At 43.1% G+C, this 23,665-nt stretch overlaps 1 protein-coding gene across 2 annotated transcripts in view; it reads left to right on the top strand.

Moving 5' to 3' along the window:
- Window positions 1–23,089, top strand: part of NME7 (NME/NM23 family member 7) — a 259,575-nt gene extending 236,486 nt beyond the window's left edge. For both annotated transcript variants that reach the window (XM_029934985.1, XM_029934986.1), the window contains exon 12: window positions 22,797–23,089. In XM_029934985.1, the coding sequence (XP_029790845.1) occupies window positions 22,797–22,829 (33 nt within the window). In that variant the 3' untranslated portion in view covers window positions 22,830–23,089. The remainder of the gene's footprint in view (window positions 1–22,796) is intronic.
- Window positions 23,090–23,665: the final 576 nt, after the last annotated feature.

The raw sequence follows: 23,665 nt of genomic DNA, 5'->3' as shown, positions 1-23,665 counted from the left end.
CATCACAAAAAGGAATGAGCAACTTCAAACTCATCAGTTCTAGGGACTAAAAGGATGAGCTGTAACAAAGAAAACCTGATGTAGAGGGGGATTAGGGAAGGTTTTCTTGAGCAGTTAATATGTGAGCTGAGACCTGAAGAAGTCTGTGAAGTGTCCACTGGAGAGGAAGGTGAAAGAGACCCCGGGCTTCCAATCCTGATGCAGAAAAGTGCTCTGTTTTAGGAAAGGAAAGAAGAGAGAGAACAGCTGTACTTTTAAGAGATCTCCCTGATTACTGTGTAAAAAAAATGGACCGAAGAGGTGCATATTGGAAAAGAGTTATCCTGAAAATACATCCATGGCATGTGCTTTAATTTATGGGTTGTGACAAATCTGCTTTAGTTTCTCCATGTGCAAACTGATGAGCTGGCGATCCTCTGAGAGGAGGCTTTTCACAGAGTTGCCAGGAAATTGATCCTTCGAGACCCCAGGCATCTCCTGTGAACATGACCGCTCTGTGTGGCCCCAGTGCCCTGCACACAAACTGGCATCTCTGTGTGTGCCAGGAGGTGACGATGAGTGAGAAAGTCTGCATGAACCCCTTTTCTGCACTAATGTTTCATGGTTGCAGATTTTGAAGAAATTAGATTCATATCTAAGCGCCTTGTTCCTGCCAGTGAGGAAGGCAACTCGCCTAAGAGTGCGTGACTTGGTCTACAGATCACTGGTCTCCTAGCCAGTAGTGCTGGGGTTTCCTAACAGGCCACACTGTCTGCATCTCTTTGGTGAGCAGCATTGGTTTTTATAATTACCAAGATTGCACATGTTCCTTTTCCTTCCCTTTCCTTACGACCGGAAGTGCATCTTATCCCTTTTCATGCATTTAAATGCGTGGCTCTAAGACATGAAACATCTTTTTACCAAACCTGGAAGCCTGGAAGACTTCTGAGAAGTGCCTTCCCAGAAGAACAAGACCTCATTTCATTCTGACGAAGCTGAAGATACTGCAAGACCAGCATTTCTGTTTCTAAGTCAGTCCAAAGTCATCAGCATGCAGAAGTGATGAGTGGAAAAAGAAATTGGCTGAGCTTTCAATACCTTTTACTTGAGTTGAACTTGGGTTCAAAGGTAAATCAAAGTTTAAAGTTGAATTTGAATCTTACCATGCCAAATGGGCTTCCCTTGGCCTTAATTAAAATGCTAAGTCTGAGGCAGGCCGGCAGGAAATGTAGCAGTTCTGAGCACAGGCTTTGGAATCAGGTGATCAGAGTTCAAGTCCTCAATGTCTCCACCCACTCACTTGTGACTTAGGAGAAAAATTACCTTTTTCAGACTTATTTTCCCTGCTTGTGGAAGAGAAATAATGAGGTTTCACAGTACGTATTAAATGAGACAATATACATAAAGGATCATATCATCAGAGTTCTGTAGAGAAAACAGAAAACCACTCTAGGCATTTCAAGAAAGGGATTTAATACAGGGAAAATCATTGAGGGGTGGGAGATGCCACAAGGCCACTGACTTGATGCCACATTACCGTGGTTGTGGTCTGGAGGTTGGACAGCTGCTCCTGGTCAGCCAACAGCTGCCGACATGCCTGCCTCTCAGCCATGACCCTGAGGACAAGGCACAGGAAGGTTGAATCCAGGCACTCACACAATTTCTGTCTCTGACCTGCCTGGCAGCGTTCACAGTACTAAGAAAATGGCCTTGGTCTTGCCCATTTCTTCCAATTTCTCATGAACACATCTGAATTGGTGGAGCCTAGTTTGTAACAAGAGCCTTAGCTGCAAGGGGGTTTGGGAAATGTAGTTTGTAGCTTTCCAGCTACCAAATAGAAGTAAGGCAAAATGGAGCTTGAGAGACCCAATTTAAGTATCTGCTGCCACATATAGGCCCAGGGCATGGCATACAGCAAACTCCCAGTAAGAGCTGTTGTTGGTCTTGCTGCCATTGGTGTATTAGTAACAGGAGTACAGATATCATGTGTATACATGTATTTGATACAGGATATGACACATAATTTACTATTTGCTTCTCTTTGCTTGTATTCTGAGGGTACATACAAAGATGCAATTAAATACAAATCTTCATCCATGTTGTAAAGATCTATGATCTTATTTATCAGATCCCTCTTTTTTCCCATCAAGATGGTAATAAATAATGAAGCAAATCTTCTATGTATTGTTGATTCAGTTAACACAGTAGCTGACTTGAAATAATAGGGTGTGATGATACACATTGCAGAGTTCAAACATAGACAGCTAGCTGACCTTACAAGGTGTCTAGACGCAGGCTAAACCTTCTCTCCTATAACAAGTTGTAAATATCCCAATCATTTTGAAGTTATTATTTTCTGAAGGCTAATACAAGAGTGATCATATCAGTAGTGCTGCGACATTAATTTCATTTTCCTCCTCTCATCTCTTCCCTATTCATTTCCTTCTATTCTGATCTCCCTTTGGCACCCAGAAACCCCAATAGCAAAATGTCTCTATTTTTTTTTCTATCACCATTTTATAATGAGAATAAAACCTTAAAATAGTAGGTCACTAAGAGAGTTCCCTGTGGTTTTTCTGACTCAGCAACACCTGTTTTCCAAATGCCCTTTTTCACCTGGGGGCTCTTAGATTGTACTCAGATTTTGCTTAAGGAAGGGAAGATCTAATCAAAAGCAACTTAGCAGAATAGACTAGCACTTTTGCAGTGGACTGAACCTACCTGGAGGAGTAGTTAGTTGGGGCATTTGACCTGTCAGTTGAAGGACAAGCAAATGGTAGTGTAATATGCTTTCCTCCTACATTCAGTGTATGGCATAGATTTCCCTCTTTAAAAAGAAGGATGCGTATCTTCAGAGTCAGTATGAGAAACAAATTTGAAATGTTTGGGGTCAACAAAATTGGAAACATCTTATGTTTTTATTCAAAAAATATTTCTTGGATATCTTCTTAACTACATTTAAAATCCAGAAAACTTTCTTCATTGTATTATTTCTTTGCATCACATATTATTTAAGGACCTTAAGTTCTTTGCCAAAAGCTTTGGATATGTCACTGGGGAAAGACTACATAAGGTTCAGTTTCTGATCTCATGGACCTAACATTTTAAGATTAAACAATTACACATAAAATGACAACAGGCAAAATAGTATTGTGTATAACGTAATGGATCACATGGTACTAAATAATGAGTTAATGATCTAGCATTATAAACATTATACTTTTTTTGTTGGTGCTGTTGTTTAATAGACCTTACTTTTTAATGTTTTTATTTATTTTTGAGAGACAGAGAGAGAGAGAACATGAGTGGGGAAGGGGCAAAGAGAGAGGGAGGCACAGAATTGGAAGCAGGTTCCAGGCTCTGAGCTGTCAGCACAGAGCCCAAAATGGGGCTCGAACTCACAAACCACAAGATCATGACCTGAGCCGAAGTCATACACTTAACCAACTGAGCCACCCAGGTGCCCCAGTAGACCTTATTTTTTAGAGCAGTTTTAGATTCACAGCAAAATTGAGTGGAAGGTATTTCTTACTACCTTTCACCCCCACACATGCACAGCCTCACTATTATCAACATCCCCTACCAGAGTGGTATATTTATTACAGTTAATAAACCTAGTTTACGTTAGAGCTCCCCTTTGATGCTGTGCATTCTGTGAGTTGAACAAACATGTAATGACACGTAGCCACAATTACAATATCATACAGAGTAGTTTCACTGCCTTAAATAACTCTGTGGTCTGTGTATTCATTTCTCCTCCTCCCCAGCCCCTAGCAACCACTGATTTTTTTTTTAACTGTCTCCATGTTTTTTGCCTTTCCAGAATGTTCTGTGTTTGGAATCATACAGTATGTAGCCTTTTCAGATTGGCTTCTTTCACTTAGTAGTAAATATTTAAGTTTCCTTTATGTCTTTCCATGGCTGGATAGATCATTTCTTTTCAGTACTGAATAATATTCCATTGTCGGGATGTACCACAGGTTCCTTATCCATTCACCTACTGAAGGTCATCTTGGTCGCTTCCAAGTTTTGACCATTAGGAATAAAACTGCTACAAATATCTACGTACAGGCTTTGTATGAACCTAAGTTTTCAGCTCATTTCGGTGAATACAAAGTGCGATCGCTGGATCATGTGGTAAGAGCATGTTAAGTTTTATAAGAAACTGTCCAGCTGTCTTCTAAAGTGGCTGGACCATTTTGCATTCCCACCAGCAATGCACGAGAGTTCCTGTTGTTCTGCAGCCTCACCACCATTTAGTGTTGTCAGTGTTTTGACCCTTCTAACAGGGTAGGAGTAGCATCTACTGTTGGTCTAATTTGCATTTCCCTGATGACATGACATGCACATCTGTATATGTTCTTTGATTAGGTGTCTGTTAAGACCGTTGGCCTCTTTTTTAACTGCATTGTTATTGTTGATTTTTAAAGTACTTTGTATATTTTCATTAACAGCCCTTGGCCACATGTGCCTTTTACAGATGTTTTCTCCCAGTCTGTGGCCTGTCTTCTCATTCTTTGGGCAGTTATCGCAGACCAAAGATTTTGATTTTAATGAAGTCCAGCTTATCAGTTGTTTGTTTCATAGATCATGTCTTTGGTGTTGTATCTAAAAAGTCATCTCCAAACCCAAGGTCATCTAGGTTTTCTTCTATGTTATCTTATAGGGTTTTTATAGTTTTGTGTTTTGCATTTAGGTCTCTGCTCCAGGTTGAGTTAATTTTTATAAAGGGCATAAGATCTGTGTCTAGATACTTTTTGTGTGTGTGCATGTGAATGTTCAGCTCCAGCACTATGTGTTGAAAATACTATTTTTGCTCCATTGCACTGCCTCTGTTTCTTTGTCAAAAACCCTCGGCTGTATTTAATAGGCCTATGTCTCGGCTCATATTGTTCATCTATACTGTCTTGGCTAGTGTGGCTTTATAGTAGACCTTGACGCCAGGCAGTGTTAGCCCTCCAACTTTGATCTGCTCCTTCGATATTATGTTGGCTATTGGCTATCCTGGATTCTTCTTTTTGCTTCTCCATGTAAACTTCAGAATCAGGCTTTAGATTGTTCATATCCACAAAATATGATGTGGAGCCTCTCTTCATATGTGTAGATGCCTTCTCTAACATATCTTCTTTGATGATATACACCACCTGTTAAAAAAATTAACTGCTCCATTGTATTTCCTTTGCTCCTTTGTCAAAGATGAATTGACTGTATATATGTGAGTCTTTTTCTGGGCCCTGTTGTGTCCCATTGATCTATCTATTCTTTTATCAATACCACATTCTCTTGGTTACTATAGCTTCATTGTTGCTGTATGTCTTCTTTACATCCTTCCTTCAAGGAATTAGTTCTTCTCCAATTTCTTTTATCAATGTTTTGTAGGTGTCCTCATACAGATGCTTAATGTTTTGTCAGATTTACACCTGAGTATTTCATTTTTGATATAGTATAAGTGGTATTATGTTTTTAATTTCAAAGTCAACTTGTTTATTGTTGGTATGGGAAAATGAGTGACTTTTGTAGATTAACTATAACCTGAAACCTTACTACAGTCTCTTATTAGATCCAGACATTTTTTGGTCCATCCTTTCCATTTTTCTACATAGAGGATTTTGTCATTTGCAAACAAAGTTTCTTTTTCCCCGAATCTGTATACATTTATTTCCTTTTTCTTGTCTATTGCATTAGCTAGGAATTCCAGTGTGATGTTGAAAAGCAGTGGTGAGAGAAAATACCCTTGCCTTTTTCCTGATCTTAGTGGAAAAGCTTTGAATTTCTTACCATTAATTATGATGTCATCTGTAGGGGGTTTTTTTGGTAGATATTCTTTATTAGTTGAGGAAGTTCCCTTTTAGTTCCTAATTTGCTGAGGCTTCTTATCATGAATGTGTGGGGGATTTTATCAAAAGCTTTTCTTTTTTGATTGTGTTGTATAGATCTTTTTATATATTGTTGGATTCCTTTTGCTAATGTTCAAGGTCATTTGCATCAGTGTTCATGACAGATAGTACTGTGCAGGCTTCTTGTAATTTGTTTTTGCTAAAATTCATCAGGGTTTAGCAGAATTCATATATCTGGGCCTAGAGCTTTCTGTTTTAGAAGGTTATTAATTACTGATTCAATGTTGTTAATAAGTATAGGCTTATTCAGGTCATCTATTTTCTTGTGTGAGTTTTGGCAGATTGCGTCTTTGAAGAAATTGGTCCGTGCCATCTAGGTTATCAGATTTGTGGGCATAGAGTTTTTCATAATATTTCCTATTATCCTTTTAGTTTACAGGGGATCTCTAAGGATGTCCCCTCATTCATTTCTGATATTAGACATTATCTCTTTCTTTTTTGTTTTCTTTGCCTGATTAGAGGTTTACTGATTTTATTGATCTTTTCAAAAAACCAGTTTTTGGGTTTGTTGATTTTTTTTCCTGTTGATTTCCTGTTTTAAAATTATTTCTGCTCTAGTTTTTATTTTACTCCATTTAATTAGGATTTAATTTGCTCTTCTTTTTCTAGTTTTCAAAGATAGATGCTTAGATTACCATTATGCTCAGGGTAAGCCTCTGACAGATGCAAGCCTGAGCATTCACATCCTGAGATTCCTTCTGTTGTGCTTACCAACAAGCACACATTGAGCTCCTGTATTTACTAGGGGTCCAGCAACAGAGAATACAAGCATGTATACATGAAACAGTATTTTATAGTAGTAGTTATATCATGTTCTCAATTCTTAAAATATACTCTCACAATATATATTTCCATATAAATACAAAAGGAGATCAGGATAAAAAAGTAGGTGAGGGGCCACAACATTTAGGAAAAGTCTTATATGGAGATGAGATTCGGCTAGACATTAAAGAAAGTAAGAAAAGGGCAGCATTTTACAAAGAAGGAGTGTTCTGAATGAAGACATGGAAGAAGACATGTACATGTTCAAAGAAACATGAATACACATTTGGCTGGAGTGAACAGGTCTATATAGTAGGGAACAGGTGGGGAAGTTGAGTTTACATAAGAAAGTGAAGAAAGTGCTAGAAGAGAGAGAACCTTTAATTCAGGAGCTAGGAGTTGGGAATTTCACAAACAGAACGGTTTATTTCATGCAGCATACCTCATATGCAGGTATATATAATCTGCTTCAACATCTTTTTTTTTTGAGAGACAGAGAAATAGAGCATGAATGAGGGAGGAGCAGAGAGAGAGGGAGACACAGAATCCAAAGCAGGTTCCAGGCTCTGAGCTGTCAGCACAGAGCCCAACATGGGGCTTGGACCCACCGACAGTGAGATCATGACTTGAGGCGAAGCCGGACACTTAACCGACTGAGCCACCCAGGCGCCCCTTCAATGTCTTTTTAAGTGGATAGTTTTCTGTGTTCAGCAACACGGCATGAAACTGGCCTCCCTACACAGCAGAAGATTCTGAAAAATTGGGAACCTCTGCGGAAGAGTTCCTCATCCAGCATCCCACTTATGACAAAAAGTGCCATCTGGCTGCAGACAACTGTAAGAAGCACAGTAGAAATTATAAATATACTTTTCACAAGAAAAGCGGGTTTCCACAGAATGGATTTGGATAGCATTTTCCTGGTAGCGAGGCAAGCCCTCTAGAACCTGGCCACTTTCAGCAGAACCACCTTTATTCCAATAATTCTGTCTTCATTGTGATTTAATCTTAGAAACACCACCGAGAATTCTGGGAGTCAGTTGCTGGACTAATGAAGCTTATCTACTGATTAGGAATGAAATGAAAACAAAGATTTTCTTTACAAACCAAACCTCTCTATAAACCACATCTGAATGATAAGTTCTTAGAATGTCTCAGTACTAAAACCCTAGCAGTATTTAACAGCACAGTATTGGGAACCAGGGAGAGATCATAGAAATAAGCTTCATCACTTAATGGCTATCCTGTAAAATCACTGGGCATTGATACCAACATTGTAATTCCAGGTCAACAATATTTTAAATGAAATCTTAAGTTAAGAAATTTTCATTTTTAGGGGCGCCTGGGTAGCTTAGTCGGTTAGATGTCCGACTTCAGCTCAGGTCATGACTCACGGTTCTTGAGTTTGAGCCCCGCATCAGGCTCTGTGCTGACAGCTAGCTCAGAGACTGGAGCCTGCTTCAGATTCTGTGTCTCCCTCTCTCTCTCTGCCCCTCCCCTGCTCACACTCTGTCTTTCTGTCTCCCAAAAATAAATAAATGTTATAAAATTTTTTTTTTGTTTTCATTTTTAGCCCATGCCTTTCCACTGTCATCAAACAAGGATATAACTTTTAAAAGAAAGATATAAATAGCAGATTTATAAGTTAAAAGGAAATAAAGCAAAGTTTTATTTTTTTCATTTCAGAGTGACATATAGGGATTTTTCACTAGCCCCTAGGGAACAATAGCAAATCAAATGATAAGCATTTTGCAGCTAGAGATTTTATGGCTAATTTACATTCTACTCAGGTGAATACATATTAGTTTTCCTCATTTACATAGAGACTATCCTAGCCATGCAGGAACTGCTGTGCTGGCCTCCGGGAATTCTCCCCCCAACATTCTCAAAGATTAGATTCACCTTGCCCCAGCTTAGAAGTGTTGCTTCACATTTAAATCAATAAATCTAGACCAAAATAATAGGCAGTAACGGTACAGGTAGAGATCAGTATTTTTTTATTTATTTTGAGTATTAATTTCCAAAGTAGAAGCAAGGTTGAGTCCCACGATGTCGCTAAAGATCTCAAAAGATCCCCTCCACAAATAAGGGAAACATCAGATGAGTTAAAAGTATAAAATGGCATGGAGTACTAGCTCCTCTTCCAATATTTTATGAACATAACAGCCATCAGGGCTAATTTGAAAAAGTGCTTATTTAATCTTAGCCTCAAAGTCCTTAAGCCTTTGGCTCATATTTAGCACTACATTTTACAGAGATTAAGTTTCTATATAATCGGAAGGACTCCCAATTTTAAAGGAAGTAAAAGAGGTTATATTAAAACCCTAGATTTTTATGGCTTGGTTTTGTTAATTAAAAAGCTGCATTCAGTTAACCATCTGACTCTTGATTTCAGCTCAGGTCACGATCTCATGGTTTGTGAATTTGAGTCCCACATCGGGCTCCATGCTGACAGCACAGAGCCTGCCTAGAGTTCTCTCTCTCCCCCTCTCTCTGCCCCTTCCCCACTCACTCTCTCACCCTCTCTCTCAAAATAAATAGCCTTTTAAAAAAAAAAAAGCCTCCATCCTCATAATCTCCCGTAATTTGAGGTTTCAATACAATGTCCCTGTTCACTGCAAGAGATTATCTTAGAACTCCCAGGGTCAAAGATTCAGTAAGCTGACCTTGATGCCCAGACCATTTGTTCAAGAGAAAAAGCTCCATTTTTTTAATATAATCACTGTGACTGCATATTTCATAAGCTTCTTTTTGTGGGTTTTGAAGTCTTAGGGTACCCACTGTACCCCGCTAATCCTGTCCACGCATTTCTTGTGTATGCCAACAACATGGAGGCGCACTGAGAGAGGGCAGAGTGGCAAACGGGACTCTTTCAAGAATGTTACCAATACAGATAATCAAATAAACTGTGGTTTTGACCCAACAATAAAAATAAGTGAAACATTTATCCAGAGTATTTTAATCACTGTGACTCATTGTGGAATCAGGCCATTTATGAATTACTGTTCCCAAGATCTGACACTCTTGTTAGAGAAGGCTGAAAAATTTTCCATGATGCCAAGACAAGTGATTCATAAGGTGATATTTAATTTTTACATATAATTAACATTTTCATCCTGAACCCACTTTGATGAAATATTTGCACTTTATGTTAAATATAACTCTAATATCTTCTTTTCTCAGTGGAATTGGCATTTTCACATGAATTAAAAGTGCCAAATTCCGAATAGCTTTCACTGAATGTTGACATTACAGATGTCATTTATAAGAATGAAAGGAGAGGCCCAAAATAGCAAAGCATTTTCCCTTTTGTACTATAAGATGTTTTAAAACTTTTCAAAAGAAAGAGAGTCCCAAGCGACAGAGTTTATCTTTCTGCCTTTGGTGTAGAAGTGATTTTCATTTTGGTGTCTTATGTCGTTAACTGAATATTTTACCTACCAAACTGAGACCCGTGAACTAGCTGGTTAGTCTGACCATTAACCAGTGGACTGAAAGGTTATGCTAGACCTTGGAACAGTTGACTCGGACCAGGTTGGGAAGGACCGTGTCTTGTTTTCTGAGTCAGGAGTGATGAGAGAAAACGCTAGTGGCCGGACAGAGAGGAGATGGAGACCATAGGTCACCAGTGCCACCTCCTTCTGGTTGGATCTGTCCCATGAACATCTGGTTTTACATGTCTAAAATGGAGCTCTGCAACAGACGTGATAAACATCTATATTTTCCTCTTTAAGAAATGGAGAGAACATAACCAGGAGACAGTAATATATTTGAGGTGATGGTGCAGAATTTTCTCAGGTCTCTTTCAGTACTTCATTTCTGTGATTCCAATTTTCCAACCTATTCCATAATTTTGCAGTCGATCTAACTATCCTCGCCAGTATTTCGAAATTTCCCTCCAATTTACTGTTGCGTTGTGATTGATTCAAAGCGCAGTCTTGATCAGAAAGGTCATTCCATGCTTGGAAAGGGCCTCTGAACAATCATTGGCGGCTTCAGAGTGATTTGTTTTGTTTTGTTTTGTTTTGTTTCAGAATCAACCCAAGTGTGTCCCAGTGAAGGTAGATCATTTCCACCCATGTTAGGTCCCAGGTGGTAGGCGTGGTGCTTGTGCTGCAGAAAACACCAACGAAGCTGCCACTAATTAGCTCCCTTGGTGATGATTTCATCCAAAAGGATAAGGATTGAGTAAATCAGTGAAGATCAGTCTCTTTGCAGACTCCCACAGATGGAGGGTGAGGCCCAGCTCCAATACTTTGGCTGAAGGGTGTAAGGAAGGGGACAAGAATGGACCAGGTGGAGCTGAATCCTCCCATAGGGAAGATTTTCTTTCTGCAATTATTGGATCGGACTTCACTCTTTTTTTTTTAAACATTAGGTTAGTACGTTTTAGGCATCTTGATTGGAGATGCCTAAATGGACAATGTGTGTTTAGCGTAAAGGAGAAGAGCATGGGAAAAGCGTACGCGCAGCCCCAAAACCTCTGCTGAGCCCCTTCCTGACTGACTTTGCTTCTCAGCAGGTGGTACAAGGCACATCATGTGGTTAAAATGAGCTTGCCGGACTCCAACCATAACTCTGATGCTTGCCTGGCTGCGGGGCCCAAACCTCAGCTTCCCGTACCCCCGTGCACAGATAACAGCCGTAGGTCAGAGAGAAGCGTGCGTATTATAAGCAATATTGAACACAACATCATTGCTCTGGTTATTCCTCTTCTTCATATCTGCTAAGAATTTGGCTGCTGGGAACAGAAATGCCAAGAATAGCACAAACGAGAAGTTTTCTTATCGGGAAGCAAGCAGCGAGGAGGCCATGACAGGCTGTGGTTCGGCAGCTCAAGAATTCAGGCCTGAGATCACTGCGGTAGTCTTGGCCCTTCCCTCGTGACTGCCTCTGAGGTCCAAGGTGGCCGCTCTGCGCTAGCATCATGTGCCCGGTCCGGGCATAGAGAACTGAAGGGCAAAAGGCAAAGAGATACTACCAGCCGAGTGTGCCTGCGCTTAAGGAGCTTTCCTGGAAAAGCCCTACCTGACAGCTCTTGCTTACATGACCTGGGTCTGAACTTCCCTCCACCCATGTGTAATGAAAGCTTTGCACTTTGCTTCTCCCAATGAAATCAAAATTCTCTTAAAAGAACGGGCAGTGAGTATGCACTGGCGATCTCTATATTATTTTCAGTGGGGTTATTTCTGTCGTTATCTTGAAACAATGCCACCTCTCTCTCCTGTAAAGTTTCCAAAGACAGAATCCTTACCTCTTGAATACGTCTACATTAATCTTTAAAATAGCACCAGAGGAGTCTGCCTGTGGTAGAGGCCATTATTTTAATTGGTTGAGTTCTGGTTCAGCCTTTGATGTTACTATTCCGAGTATTTTCAGAGAATATGAAACATGAATTAAATGATCTAGACTTTCAAAGGGGCCAAGGCAAAGTTACACCATTCAGAATAGAGCTATAAACAAAAAACCCCCATCTATTCCAAGTGAAATCTGTAAACTGGCAAAGCTTTAGATAATTCGTTGTTTTCAGGCTATCCCCAAACTGAAGAACTGGAGTACTTATGGGCCAATACTACTCTTATTTGAAAGTAAGTTAAGATGAAGTCTTGATAGGAAAAGCACTGAAGCATGTCTCTGTCATACTTGCCTCTTAAGCACTTTACCTTTTTTAAAAGGAATATAGCCACTCACTTCTTCCCCTCCTGAAATCCTCTCCAGTTCTTTACTGCGGTTTGTTCTCTGCAGATGAGCCATCTGCTGGCCTAGGAACAGGGCCCTTTCCATTCTGTTCATGAATGTCAGCTTTTGTTACTGTTCTGTCGGCATGGCTGGCAGAGGGCAATGATGGAGATGATGTGAGACGCCTCTTTTTAACCAATAGTCAGCTTGGATGAAGAGTGGGCGAGAAGGGCATGAAGAAGAGAACGAGGAAACACTCTCGGCACTTGCTTAGTGGGCACTTGTGACCTACGGCGTGTGCCCAGGTCGGGAGCGCAGGGAGCAGGAAGAGGGGCACCCCTCACCCTGCAGGAGTTATGGGTGTGAAAGAAAGGATATTCAAGCGGTGAAGTCCTCTCTCTGCTTTTGAGTGGCAGGAAAGGAAGAGGAAACAAGCTTGCTGGTTTTAGAGGCTATATTGTCGGGCTCTATGAAAGCTCAGCCAAGACTTAGACTTCGTGTCTTGCGGTGGGAAATAGGGAGCCAACTGAGGCTTTCACTGGGGGACAAGTGGTTCTCGGGGACACCGTGTGACAGAGGTGGTGGACAGAACCAGGACTGCCTGGGAGCCACCCAGTCTTCCTAACTGGGGACTCCTCACCTCCTCCTTGTCCTTCTCCTACCCCTGTCTCCCCACCAGGAGTACTGGCTGCCTCGGCTCAGCCCATTGTCCCAACTCACTTTCCCTGGGGACTGTGCGTCAGACTCTTCAGTTACATCACCAGAAACTTAAAATTTCACTCAAATGTATGTAGCCCAGCATAGCTTTTTTGCTGGGAACAGTCAAGAATAGCCTATAGGAGGGGGCGTGGGTGGCTCAGTCAGCTAAGCATCCAACTTTGGCTCAGGTCATGATCTTAGAGTCTGTGGGTTCGAGCCCTGCATTGGGCTCTGTGCTGACAGCTCAAAGCCTGGAGCCTGCTTCGGATTCTGTGTCTTCCTCTCTCTCTGCCTCGCTCTCTCTCTCTCTCTCTCTCTCTCTCTCTCTCAAAATAAAATAAAGACATAAAAAAAATTTTTTAAAGAAGAATGGCCTATAGAAAACTATGGCAATTGCTTTTTATAACCTGTACATCAGAGTTGAAGACTATTTCTCAAACATCTCCAGCTTGCCCTTAAAAGATATTATCAAAATATGATCCTATAGACATTTTGAACTTTCAAATCTTTGGATATAAGGAAGTCATTTTTTCCTTAAATCTTAAATTATCTCACCATTTGCTCTCTCAGTTTCTTTCCAGATTTAAGTGAAAAAGTCCACTCCTACTCTCTTCGTTATCTAAGAAATTCTGATTACACATCCTGTCAGCTCGCATCTGATCTGAGAGCATTTTTTTTTTACTTATATGTCTTTATAAAAGCAAGGTCCTATCGTCTAAATAATTTTAGATGCTGTTTTCTAATTCCATTATCTTCATCTTGGAGCTTTTTCTGACAGCGGTGTGTACGAGGTACAGCAACAAGAACTTCCCAGGAAACAGACACCCCGTGTTGTTGGTGCTGTCGTCAAGGGGTACCCGCATTCCTTGCGTTTCATTTCCAGTACCCTCTATGAGGTCAGCCAGCAATGACGGCATCCCAGACAGCACTTGCCCCGCAGGCTCAAGTCCTTGGGGGAAACAACAGGACACACTCCACTGTGCCTTTCCGATTCACTGTATGTTGTTCATAGAACTCACTCTGTGAGCTGCCCTGATTTCTTTCCCGTGAACACCCGCGATGACCCTCTTCAAGTTCACTGCCTCCATTTTGCCCACATTCCCCGTTTCATTGCATGAGGCCAACCACCCATCTCCTTGGCACGCTCTTCCTGTCGAGGGCCCCCTGTGCACTGCGAATGCCAGCAAGAGCCAAGGTAACTGATAGGCTTCATTCTTTCCTTCAGATCACTTACAACAACATCAGATGGGCTCGGCTCCAGCCCTGATTTCTGGGGCGCCTCCTCTCAGTAACCCTGTCTAGGGCAGTAGTCCGCTGCCCTGGTGAGCGGCACAAGCATCTGGGAAGCCATTTGAGAATGCGAATGTCCAGGACCTTTGCAAGAAGTTAGCTTCTCCCGGGGTGGGGCCCAAGCATGTATTTATGTTTTAGTGCTCCAAAGGGTGATTCTGATGTGCAGGCAGATTGAAAAATCATTAATCTCAAGAATTCATCATTGTATTTATATTTTCTTTTCTCAATAAAAACAATTAAGAATAGGATATGTTCTATCAAAAACCTTTCTTCTGGGGGGGATCGGCAGAAGCAAGCTTCTAATGTGAACTGCCACATTTATCTGAGTGTGTCCTCCCCTGCTTTACTCAGACTTCTAGCGGGGCCCAGCCTGCGCTGCGCCGCATCCTTGTAAATCTACCTGTAAGCTATGGATACATTCGTCCCAACGAGGCAGGTTGTATTGTCCACCATTTTTAGATTAAGAAACAGCCTCCGAGAGTTTGACATAGTTGCCTAACACCACTAGGACATGGTGGCTAGAATCAAACTCAGTTCTTCCAAGCCCAGATTCAGCATCCTCACCCTTTACCCACATTCCCCAAATGTTAACGTTTTACTGGGTCACTGGGATTTACCTATCGTCCCCTCTTCTCGCTCATGCTCTCTCACTTTGCGCCCATGTGTGGGGATTAATATCATTCTATACATAGTTGACCATAAGATACAGATCTAATTCCCATGTAATTCCCATACCATTGAGCTCTATCTTCTGTCACCACAGGGCAATGATTAGAAACAGGAAGTTAATATAGTGCTGCTATCTACCTACAGACATTCCCACCTCACCAGTTTCATCCATAAATGTCTTTTGTAGCAAAATTAAAAAATGCTTCTGCTCTGGACCCAATTAAGGATTACCCGTTGCGTTTGGTTCTATGCATCTTTACTGTCTTTGTCCACAATGCCCTCCATCTGCCTTTGTCATTCATGGCCTGGTTGTGAGGTTGTGCGCTTTGGGCAGGGCTCTCAGAGGGTGTTGAAGTACTTTAGAAATCCATGGCTTCATCGACATACATTAGGATGGGCCACAGCGCTGTGAGCATATTGGAGAGCCAGCAATGAGGATATTACGGAGTATTCACTACATGCCAGTACTGGTTTAAATGCTTTCCTTAACAACCCTATATGATAAGTAGTATTATATTATAGATACAGAATCTGGGAAACAGTTCTTCAGTAACTGAAGTCACAGTAACGTGACTTCCTCAAGGTCATCCAGCAAGGAAATGGCAAGGCCAAGAGTCAGACCCCAATAAGCAGGCTCCACTCTTTGTGGGAGCGCTTAACCAGCCCAGGCAGAACCCAAGGCATGAGACAGAGTTCTGTGCCTTTGGAGAAAAAGTGTCAGCTCTAAGCCTCTGGCTGATCAACTGAAAACAGGACTAATAATGTATACTTTGTAAAGTTAGTTGTAAGAATTCCACACAATCATCTGTTAAAGTACACGTAGCAAGGAGTCCATTTTTCAAGAAGAGGTAGGTGATGGAAATATTGAACAGCTATCCGTAGCACACGCTGAGCCACGGTAACTTGCAGAGTGGACTTTTTTAGTCATTGGGAGTAGGGAGGAGAGGGGAACAGAAGTGACAAATGTCTATTCATAATTTTAGAGTTTCCAAAAGCCAGGGAGGGACTAGCTACAACCTAAAACACTGTCAAAGCAACAGAGGCCAGATAATGAGTCATGAAACACAATTTTAGAATGAACTTCTGGAAGGGACTCCCACATCTTTAATTATATTAGAAAAAAAGGTATAGGTTTCCAGTAAAAAGTCCGTGCTACTTTATTCTGTGTTGAGGAAGAATTACTTTCCAGCTTCAAAAAGGGAGTTCTTGTCATTGGTGGAGGGCAGTAAGAAAGCAAGAGGGGTTGAAAAGAGAGCTTGGAGCACGCTGATGGCCAGAACTACCGAAATACATGGGCGTTTTAATGTGAAATTGTCATTTTGTCGTAAAGCTTTTCAAATATGGCCTCTGAATGTCTGGAGAAAGTAAAATTATATGGACTCTTAGGACTCAGTTGAGCATTATTTCCTACAGCCTCTCAAAAGCTGTGCAGGGAGAATCCGGGGTTCCGGGGCTGCCATCGCCAGGCAAGGATCGATTGTTCGTCTCCTTTCTGTCAAGGCGGATGTCCCCTCTGAGCCCTTCCATCCGGAGAATCCCAGACTCCCTTTCGCTCTGATCTCTTTCCTTCCAATGGCCTACGTCCTGGCGCTGGACTGGGGTAGTGGAAAACAGGTGGTGGTTTGGAGATGAGAGAGGGAGAGGGAGCCCAGCCCAGGTTCAGGCAGGATTGGAGTTCCGTGTGTGCAAGGCCTCTGCTCCTCACCCCTGCCCCAAGGCCCCTCTTCCTCTCCAGGCGTACCTTCCGGCCCTGGCCTCCCCCCACCCAGCAGCTCCCACCATAGATCTGTTGACAGCTTGTTTTCAAAGTAGCTCTTGCCACCACCTTTCCCACCAGGAAAACCACGCAGAAGTAGCCCTCCACACAGTACCCAGAGGCCCGTGGCTACAAACACAACTGGCTCAGAATGGAATGTAGGGTCCCCTGTTCAAAAACAATTAAGAATCTCAAGAGGAAGCATGGAAAGAACATTAAGCCAGGCCTGGCCCTCCTGGGACATGGCCCCGTGCGATGGCACAGACCACCCTCCTGTCACACCATCCCTGGAAGGAGGGGGCCCAAGTGGAGAGTCATTTTTCTGCCAAACTGGATGGTGTATTTAAAAGTCATTATGGTGATATTGGAACACTAGCAAAATTACACCTGAATCAAATTCAGAGTGACTAGATTTTATCTGAAAATCTATCTAGATCAACGGTACAGGGACAAGTATCCTGACTCGGTGCCTGAACCCCATGCATGACATGGGGAGAGAGAAATTCTATAAATGTTCGAATACATCTAGACTCTTACTTAAAAGGAGAAAAGTAAGGTATTTCTGATGCCCAGGCAACCTTTAAGAACCATTGGCAACAAGGTGGCCTGACTCTACCTCCAAAGTGCCCAATTCACTTGTCTGTGGAAAACCCGAGGCAGACTCTGATACAAAGTCAGATTTAATCACTGTGCAAAGAGATTTCACACTCACCGCAAGCACTAGTGGCTTGAGTGGTGGAAAGGACTAGAAACCGCTAGCCTTGAGATCTGCTTTTGCTACACACTACATTCAGGGAAAAAATGAGAAATTCCTTGGAAGCTTTTGTTGTGTCTACACTTGAAGCCGTTAAAGGCGACTTAGTTATTTGAATCCCATTGTTGGAGAATGTTCCATAATGTGGAAACAGGCAAATGCAGAGTCTGCTCCATGGGAGACTTAGAGCCAAGAGGCTTAGGGTTGCAGGTGTGGGTTCAAATTCTGGTCCTGCTCACTTAGCGAGCGCCCCCACTTACTGCACTGGGAAGCCATGGGTCCCTGCGCCTTGGGACCCTGCTCTGTGCAGGGAGGGGAACGACTCCACAGAGCTGTCCTGAGAAGTGAGGCTCACGTGTGAATTAGACTGGACACTGTGAGGGAATAAAGAGGCGTAAGCTGGTTATTCAGCTTGGTCAAGTAGCATGGCCCATCAGCCCAGGTGGCTGTAGAGTCCGCTATAGTTCACTGTTCCCTTTGTCTACACCAAATGTGGCTTCTCGTCCAAACTCAAGTCAAATGTTAACCCCCCTATGAAAGGTTTTGTGTCCCACCAGCAGTTAGTAATTTCCCTTTGCATCACTGCACACTATAGGATGTTGATTTGACGACCTGGATTCTCCTCTTTTCCGGATATGAGATTTCTGAGGACCAGGGCTCACACATCACTGGGTTATTTATCCTGGATGGGTGTGTTTGTTGTGTTAGTTACGTGGATGATTGGCAGAAGGAGGAGGAAAAGGCAATGAACTACAGATAAGAGAATCGTTTAGGCCATTAAAGATATTTGGAAATGTGAAGGCAAAAATTACAGAACAGGGACCTCATCTGTGTGGATACTCCCCTCCTCGAGTTCACGGTCAACACTGGGCACATAGGAAGTGGCTCTGGAGAAATCTGTGAATGAAAGAAGAGAGGCCAGCTCTGGGCAAAGGTTTCTGTGGGCACAGACTTCTCATGTCATGTTCCATGTTCTATGGTAGCACCCCGAAGTGCCTGTTAGCCTTATACTGTCCTCTTGCTGCCCAGAGGCCCCAGTGCAGGGTCACCAGAATCTTCCCCCAAGGCCTGATCCTCACCCACAGGTCATTTTTAGAAATTTTTTTAATCTTTTTTTCTATTATAGTTTATTGTCAAGTTGGTTTCCATACAACACCCAGTGCTCATCCCAACAAGTGCCCTCCTCCATGCCCATCACCCATTTTCCCCCTCCCCCACCCCCATCAAACCTCAGTCTGTTCTCAATATTTAAGAGTCTCTTATGGTTTGCCTCCCCCCACTCCGTAACTATTTTCTCCCCTTCCCCTCCCCCGTGGTCCTGTTAAGTTTCTCCTGTTCCACTTATGAGTGAAAACATATGGTATCTGTCCTTCTCTGCCTTATTTTACTTAGCATAACACCCTCAAGGTTCATCCACTTTGCTGTAAGTGGCCATATTTCTTTCTCATTGCCATGTAGTACTCCATTGTATATATAAACCACATCTTCTTGATCCACTCATCAGGTGATGGGCATTTAGGCTCTTTCCATGATTTGGCTATTGTTGACAGTGCTGCTATGAACATTGGGGTACATGTGCCCCTATGCGTCAGCGCTTCTGTGTCTCTTGGGTAAATCGCTAGCAGTGCTATTGCTGGGTCATAGGGGAGTTCTATGGATAGTTTTTTGAGGAACCTCCACACTGTTATCCAGAGCGGCTGCACCAGTTTACATTCCCACCAACAGTGTAGGAGGGTGCCCATCTCTCCACACCCTCGCCAGCATCTATAGTCTTCTTGATTTGTTCATTTTAGCCATGCTGACCACGGGTCATTTTAGTAAAAGGCGAAAGATTTATGTGATCTGCAGAGAAACCAGAGTGTTACTCTGAGGAGTAAATTTGCCTAAATGCCCATCACCTGATGAGTGGATCAAGACAAGGACAGCTCCTTGTCTCCCCATCACTTAATTTAATAACCGGAAATCCCTGTAGGAAGCTATGGGCACTGAAGGGCCACCTTTCACAGGAATGAAATATTGGATTCTGAAGCACTTAAACCGGAGGACTGATTTAGTGACTCATGGGCACTGTAGCTGGCTGAGCACACGGGTTCCCTGTCACCCTGTGCCACCTCCTTCCTGGTCTGCAAAGGGCCGGTACTAGGGGAAGGTATGTATTTCCCTGGAAAAGGCAGCCATTTACCAACTGCTTGGAAGAGTCCTGATTTTGTGAAAACCCAGTGTTTTAAAGGCTTTGTGGTGAATCAAGCTGGAGATATCACAGTTTTACTGCAATATGGGCCTTAGGGTGTGGAATTCATTTGTGGCCAAAGAGCCGGGTTCTTTAGTCAACAAGAGTCAGCGCCTCTTAACAAGATACTTAATTTCTCAGAACAGATTGATGCGCACAGTATTTAAGAGGCACATACAAAATTAAACACAAGCCAAGGTCTGCCTTGCGCTAACCCTCTTCGCTTCACGTTGGGTAGGACAGGAGTGCTAACCACAGCCATCAGTTGGGAGCGTAACAGGCTCGCTCACTCTCATCAGCTCTCCCAGCGCAGGGCCCACCTGATGGTAGATAGCCATCGGTCCCTGTGGGTCAGTGCTGGCTCCCTCTTTGGGAAGAGAGAGGCGCATTTTCCCTGTTGAATTTGAAACCCAGATCACTTTACTTGATTAAAACTGCCCTTGAATGCTCCTTGGATAAGTTTCCCTCTGTATTGAAGAGTTCCTTAGTCCTGAGGCCTCAGAGTAACCTCCCCCAGTTCTCCTCCATGGGCTAGACCTACACCGACACAGAAGTGGCACTAATCCTTTAAGAGGCCAGGAACTGGAGCAATCACTGGACTTTGCAAGGTCTTGATAACTAGGTTTTCGTCTCTGATTACCGATAATGTTTTTCATTTGGAGTTGGAGCTATTCCCTCTGGTAGTAAGTGAAGCTTGGGTAGACAGGGCCTGCTATTGTTCTAAAATAGAGTTCAAACTCGATTTTGCCCAAACAGGCACAGAACTGGGAAAACTTGGCTTCTGCTAATGCTGTCCTTTGGGCCAAATGTTCCTAAATTCTTGTTGGCCGTGTTTCACTTTTAGGAGTTTTATACCCTATCTGAGCACCACCAAAGGGTTTTTTTTTTTGTTTTTTGCCATTTTTCTTTCTATCCAGTGTTTGACTTGAACAAATGTGTCTGACTGCCATAAATGTAAGACTAGTATTACTTGTCCTTACGTGAAGGTAACAACATAAATACAATGAAAACAAAAGTGACTAAATTCCAGCTAGAGCATATTGCTTGTGACCAGTTCTGAGCCCAAGGCTTTGTATCCCCTTCACTGGAAGGCAGATCAGCCTGGGCTGAAGACGTGCTAGCTCGGTGCCAAAGCTTGCCTTCAGGAACTAGGATATGATGGATTAAAAGAAAACAAAGACACCGAAGGGAGAACCCGGTTTTCCTCTGGGCTGTAATTATTCTGACGCTCTTGGTTGCAAGCGCTTCTCAGCATACGTCTGATAGATACTGCCTTTGAAAAACTCATTCCTTTCTATTCAGTGCGAGGAATTAAGTAGCTGACTGGACTTCCCCTCCTAGGATGTCAGAACATCACAGAGAAGGGAGATGGCCCCAACTGTCTACCCAAAAAGTGTCCTCTAATAAGGGACGGAATAAGCTGATACTATGAGAAGAGGCAGAATTGATAAATGTAGAGAAGCAAGAATCCCAAGACATGCAGTACTTAATACCAGTGCGTGACCTGCGGAGGAAGGCAGACAGGTGCGTGTTGGTTCACGTGCAGATCTACCCCCAGCTGTCAGAAGGGTGCTCGGCGCAGAGTGGTCAGCAGATCTCTGCGAGTCAGACTACAAACCCCGTGCCAGAGTCTCATAGCGGCTCAGCGTGGGGACTGGATTGCTGCAGACTGGAGGTGACAGGCACAGGAGATTCGGGCAGGATCCTGAAGTGACGGGCAGAGAGCACGCACGCACGCACGCACACGCACGCAGCAGCTCAGAATAGTAAAGCGGGGATCAGGTCTAAGGTTGGGACCTGAGAATAGCCTCAAAACTGCAGCCTAACCGCCTGTGTCCCAGTTTGTGTTCTCCTCTCCCCAGACCTAACACCTTCCCCTTCTTGTGTGTAAAGTCCCATCTACGACTGATAGGCCCCTGGAAGAGGAGTGGTTTCAGGGGGTTGAGCCACCCCCTGCTCTAGGAACGAGACCTGCTAGCTCTAGGAGCGTGAGGGACACGTTCTGAGAAACCAGCTCTGTGCGGGTCTGCTGTGGCCAGACGTCGTCGGGTCTCCTTTGTGAGGGGGCTCCTGAGAGCTCGGCCAAGCGGTTGTGCCGTTTGCCACGGTTCCCTTTGCCGTTTTTGTTAAGTGGAATCCGTGCCCCTCTGGTATGAAGCTGCCATCACAGGATTTGCTGGTCTAGAAACAGCGAAGTCTCAGGTATTTTTTTAAGGTTTATTTATTTTTGAGAGAGAGCAAGCATGAGTAGGGGAGGGGCAAAGAAAGAGGGAGACAGAGAATCTGAAGACAGGCTCCAGGCTCTGAGCTGTCAGCGCAGAGTCTGATGTGGGGCCCGAACCCACGAACTGTGAGATCATGACCTGAGCCAAAGTCAGACGCTCAACCGACTGAGCCACCCAGGTGCCCCTCTCAGGTATAAACAAACAAGAAAAGCAGGTCTGCAGGCTAATAAATGGGAGGCTACAGTCAGGAGGGAGTGTGAGCCTCCGCAGCCTCGGGGCTGTCGGGAGAGAGCAGGGCGGAAGGGCAACTCCGCTCCACAGCCTGGGGGCGGGCGGGCCTGGTCACAGGTTTCCATTCTCAGAAATACGATGCCAGGATCTCAGTGTGGGTATTTCCCGTGTTGGTTAAGTGATACTAAGTCTTCAGCTGAGTCCTACCTGGAGAATGTCTTTTTGGAAACCTCATTTTTTTGTGTCTTCTTTCACATGATGGCAAATTTTCAAGTATAGCTAAAATAAGTAACATAGGCCAAACCACGAACCAAAAAGCAAGGTATGAACCTTAATGTACTGAACCTCAAACCTAACCTCATTTTTTGCAACCGAACTACAGACAGACAAACCTAGGGAAACCCTAGCAGGAATCAAAAATTCATGTTTTCTAAACTAGGCGAGGTGAACACCGCAGACGACTTCTAGACTTCCAACTCTGAACGAAGAGCTCCGGATCTCTGCCTCCGAGGAACCGAGCTGTCCCTCTGGGGAAGGGGGAGGGGTGCTCCCGTCAGCTCTGGCCCAGAAAAGGCAGACTTTCCATGCGAACTAACGAACTCATTCATGTGCTTGTCTCTTCCAGGTTCAGTACTTCTTCAAGATCTTGGATAGCTAGCAGCATAGGAAACAAAGAAATCACAGGCTGGGGCATTGAGACAAGACCGAATCAGGCACATGAGGGATGTGTTCATTCTTTTATTGTCCGTTGTTTGAACCTGACTGAATACAAGATCAACAAGAGCACTGTACTCCCGGCAATTATTATATATGTTAGAACATGGATTTTGCACTGTAGACAACATTTAACACCAGTCTATGGGGTACTGCATTGCTTTTTATAAAGTCCAAAATAAAGATTTATTTTCAAACAAGTGACTTTGGTTTATTTCATACATTACACTTTTTCTTGCAGAAAAAAATAAAATTGTACAACTGCATAAATATAAAATTCTTCCACCATGAAAATGGTTAAAACATTCATAAAGACACAGCACCAGCATGTGATGCCTCCAGAGAAAGGAAGAGAGGAAAGTAAAAGGAAATGTACAAAGCAAATGAGTTAGTCCTGTCACCTTGCCCAAGTGACAGGCGATCCAGATCTCAGACGCAGCTTCAGAACATACCGGAGGACAAGGGAGGAGACGGCAAGACGGCATTCAGCACAAAGCACGACACAACCCATCACCTTTCTGTGTGTTTTCTGTAGCGTCACTTAAAATGTAAAGGGCAGTTCCCCCATGACAGCACCCCCCCCAACCCCCAGACCCAGGAAAAAAAAAAAAAAAAAGAGACCTAACACCACAGGAAAAGACTATGGAGTGTGTTAAAAATGCTCATCGATGGGCCGTTATCTTTGAAAGAGCTGAACCAAAAAAAAAAAAAAAAAAAAGTACCATGCCAGTTTTATTCCCATTGAATATTTACACCGTGGACAGCAAACCTTGCTCACAT

Source organism: Suricata suricatta, chromosome 3, assembly GCF_006229205.1.
Source record: "Suricata suricatta isolate VVHF042 chromosome 3, meerkat_22Aug2017_6uvM2_HiC, whole genome shotgun sequence".
NCBI classification, from domain to species: Eukaryota; Metazoa; Chordata; class Mammalia; order Carnivora; family Herpestidae; genus Suricata; species Suricata suricatta.
The sequence above is the reverse complement of the archived record's forward strand: the minus strand, read 5'-3'. Positions and strand labels throughout refer to the sequence as shown.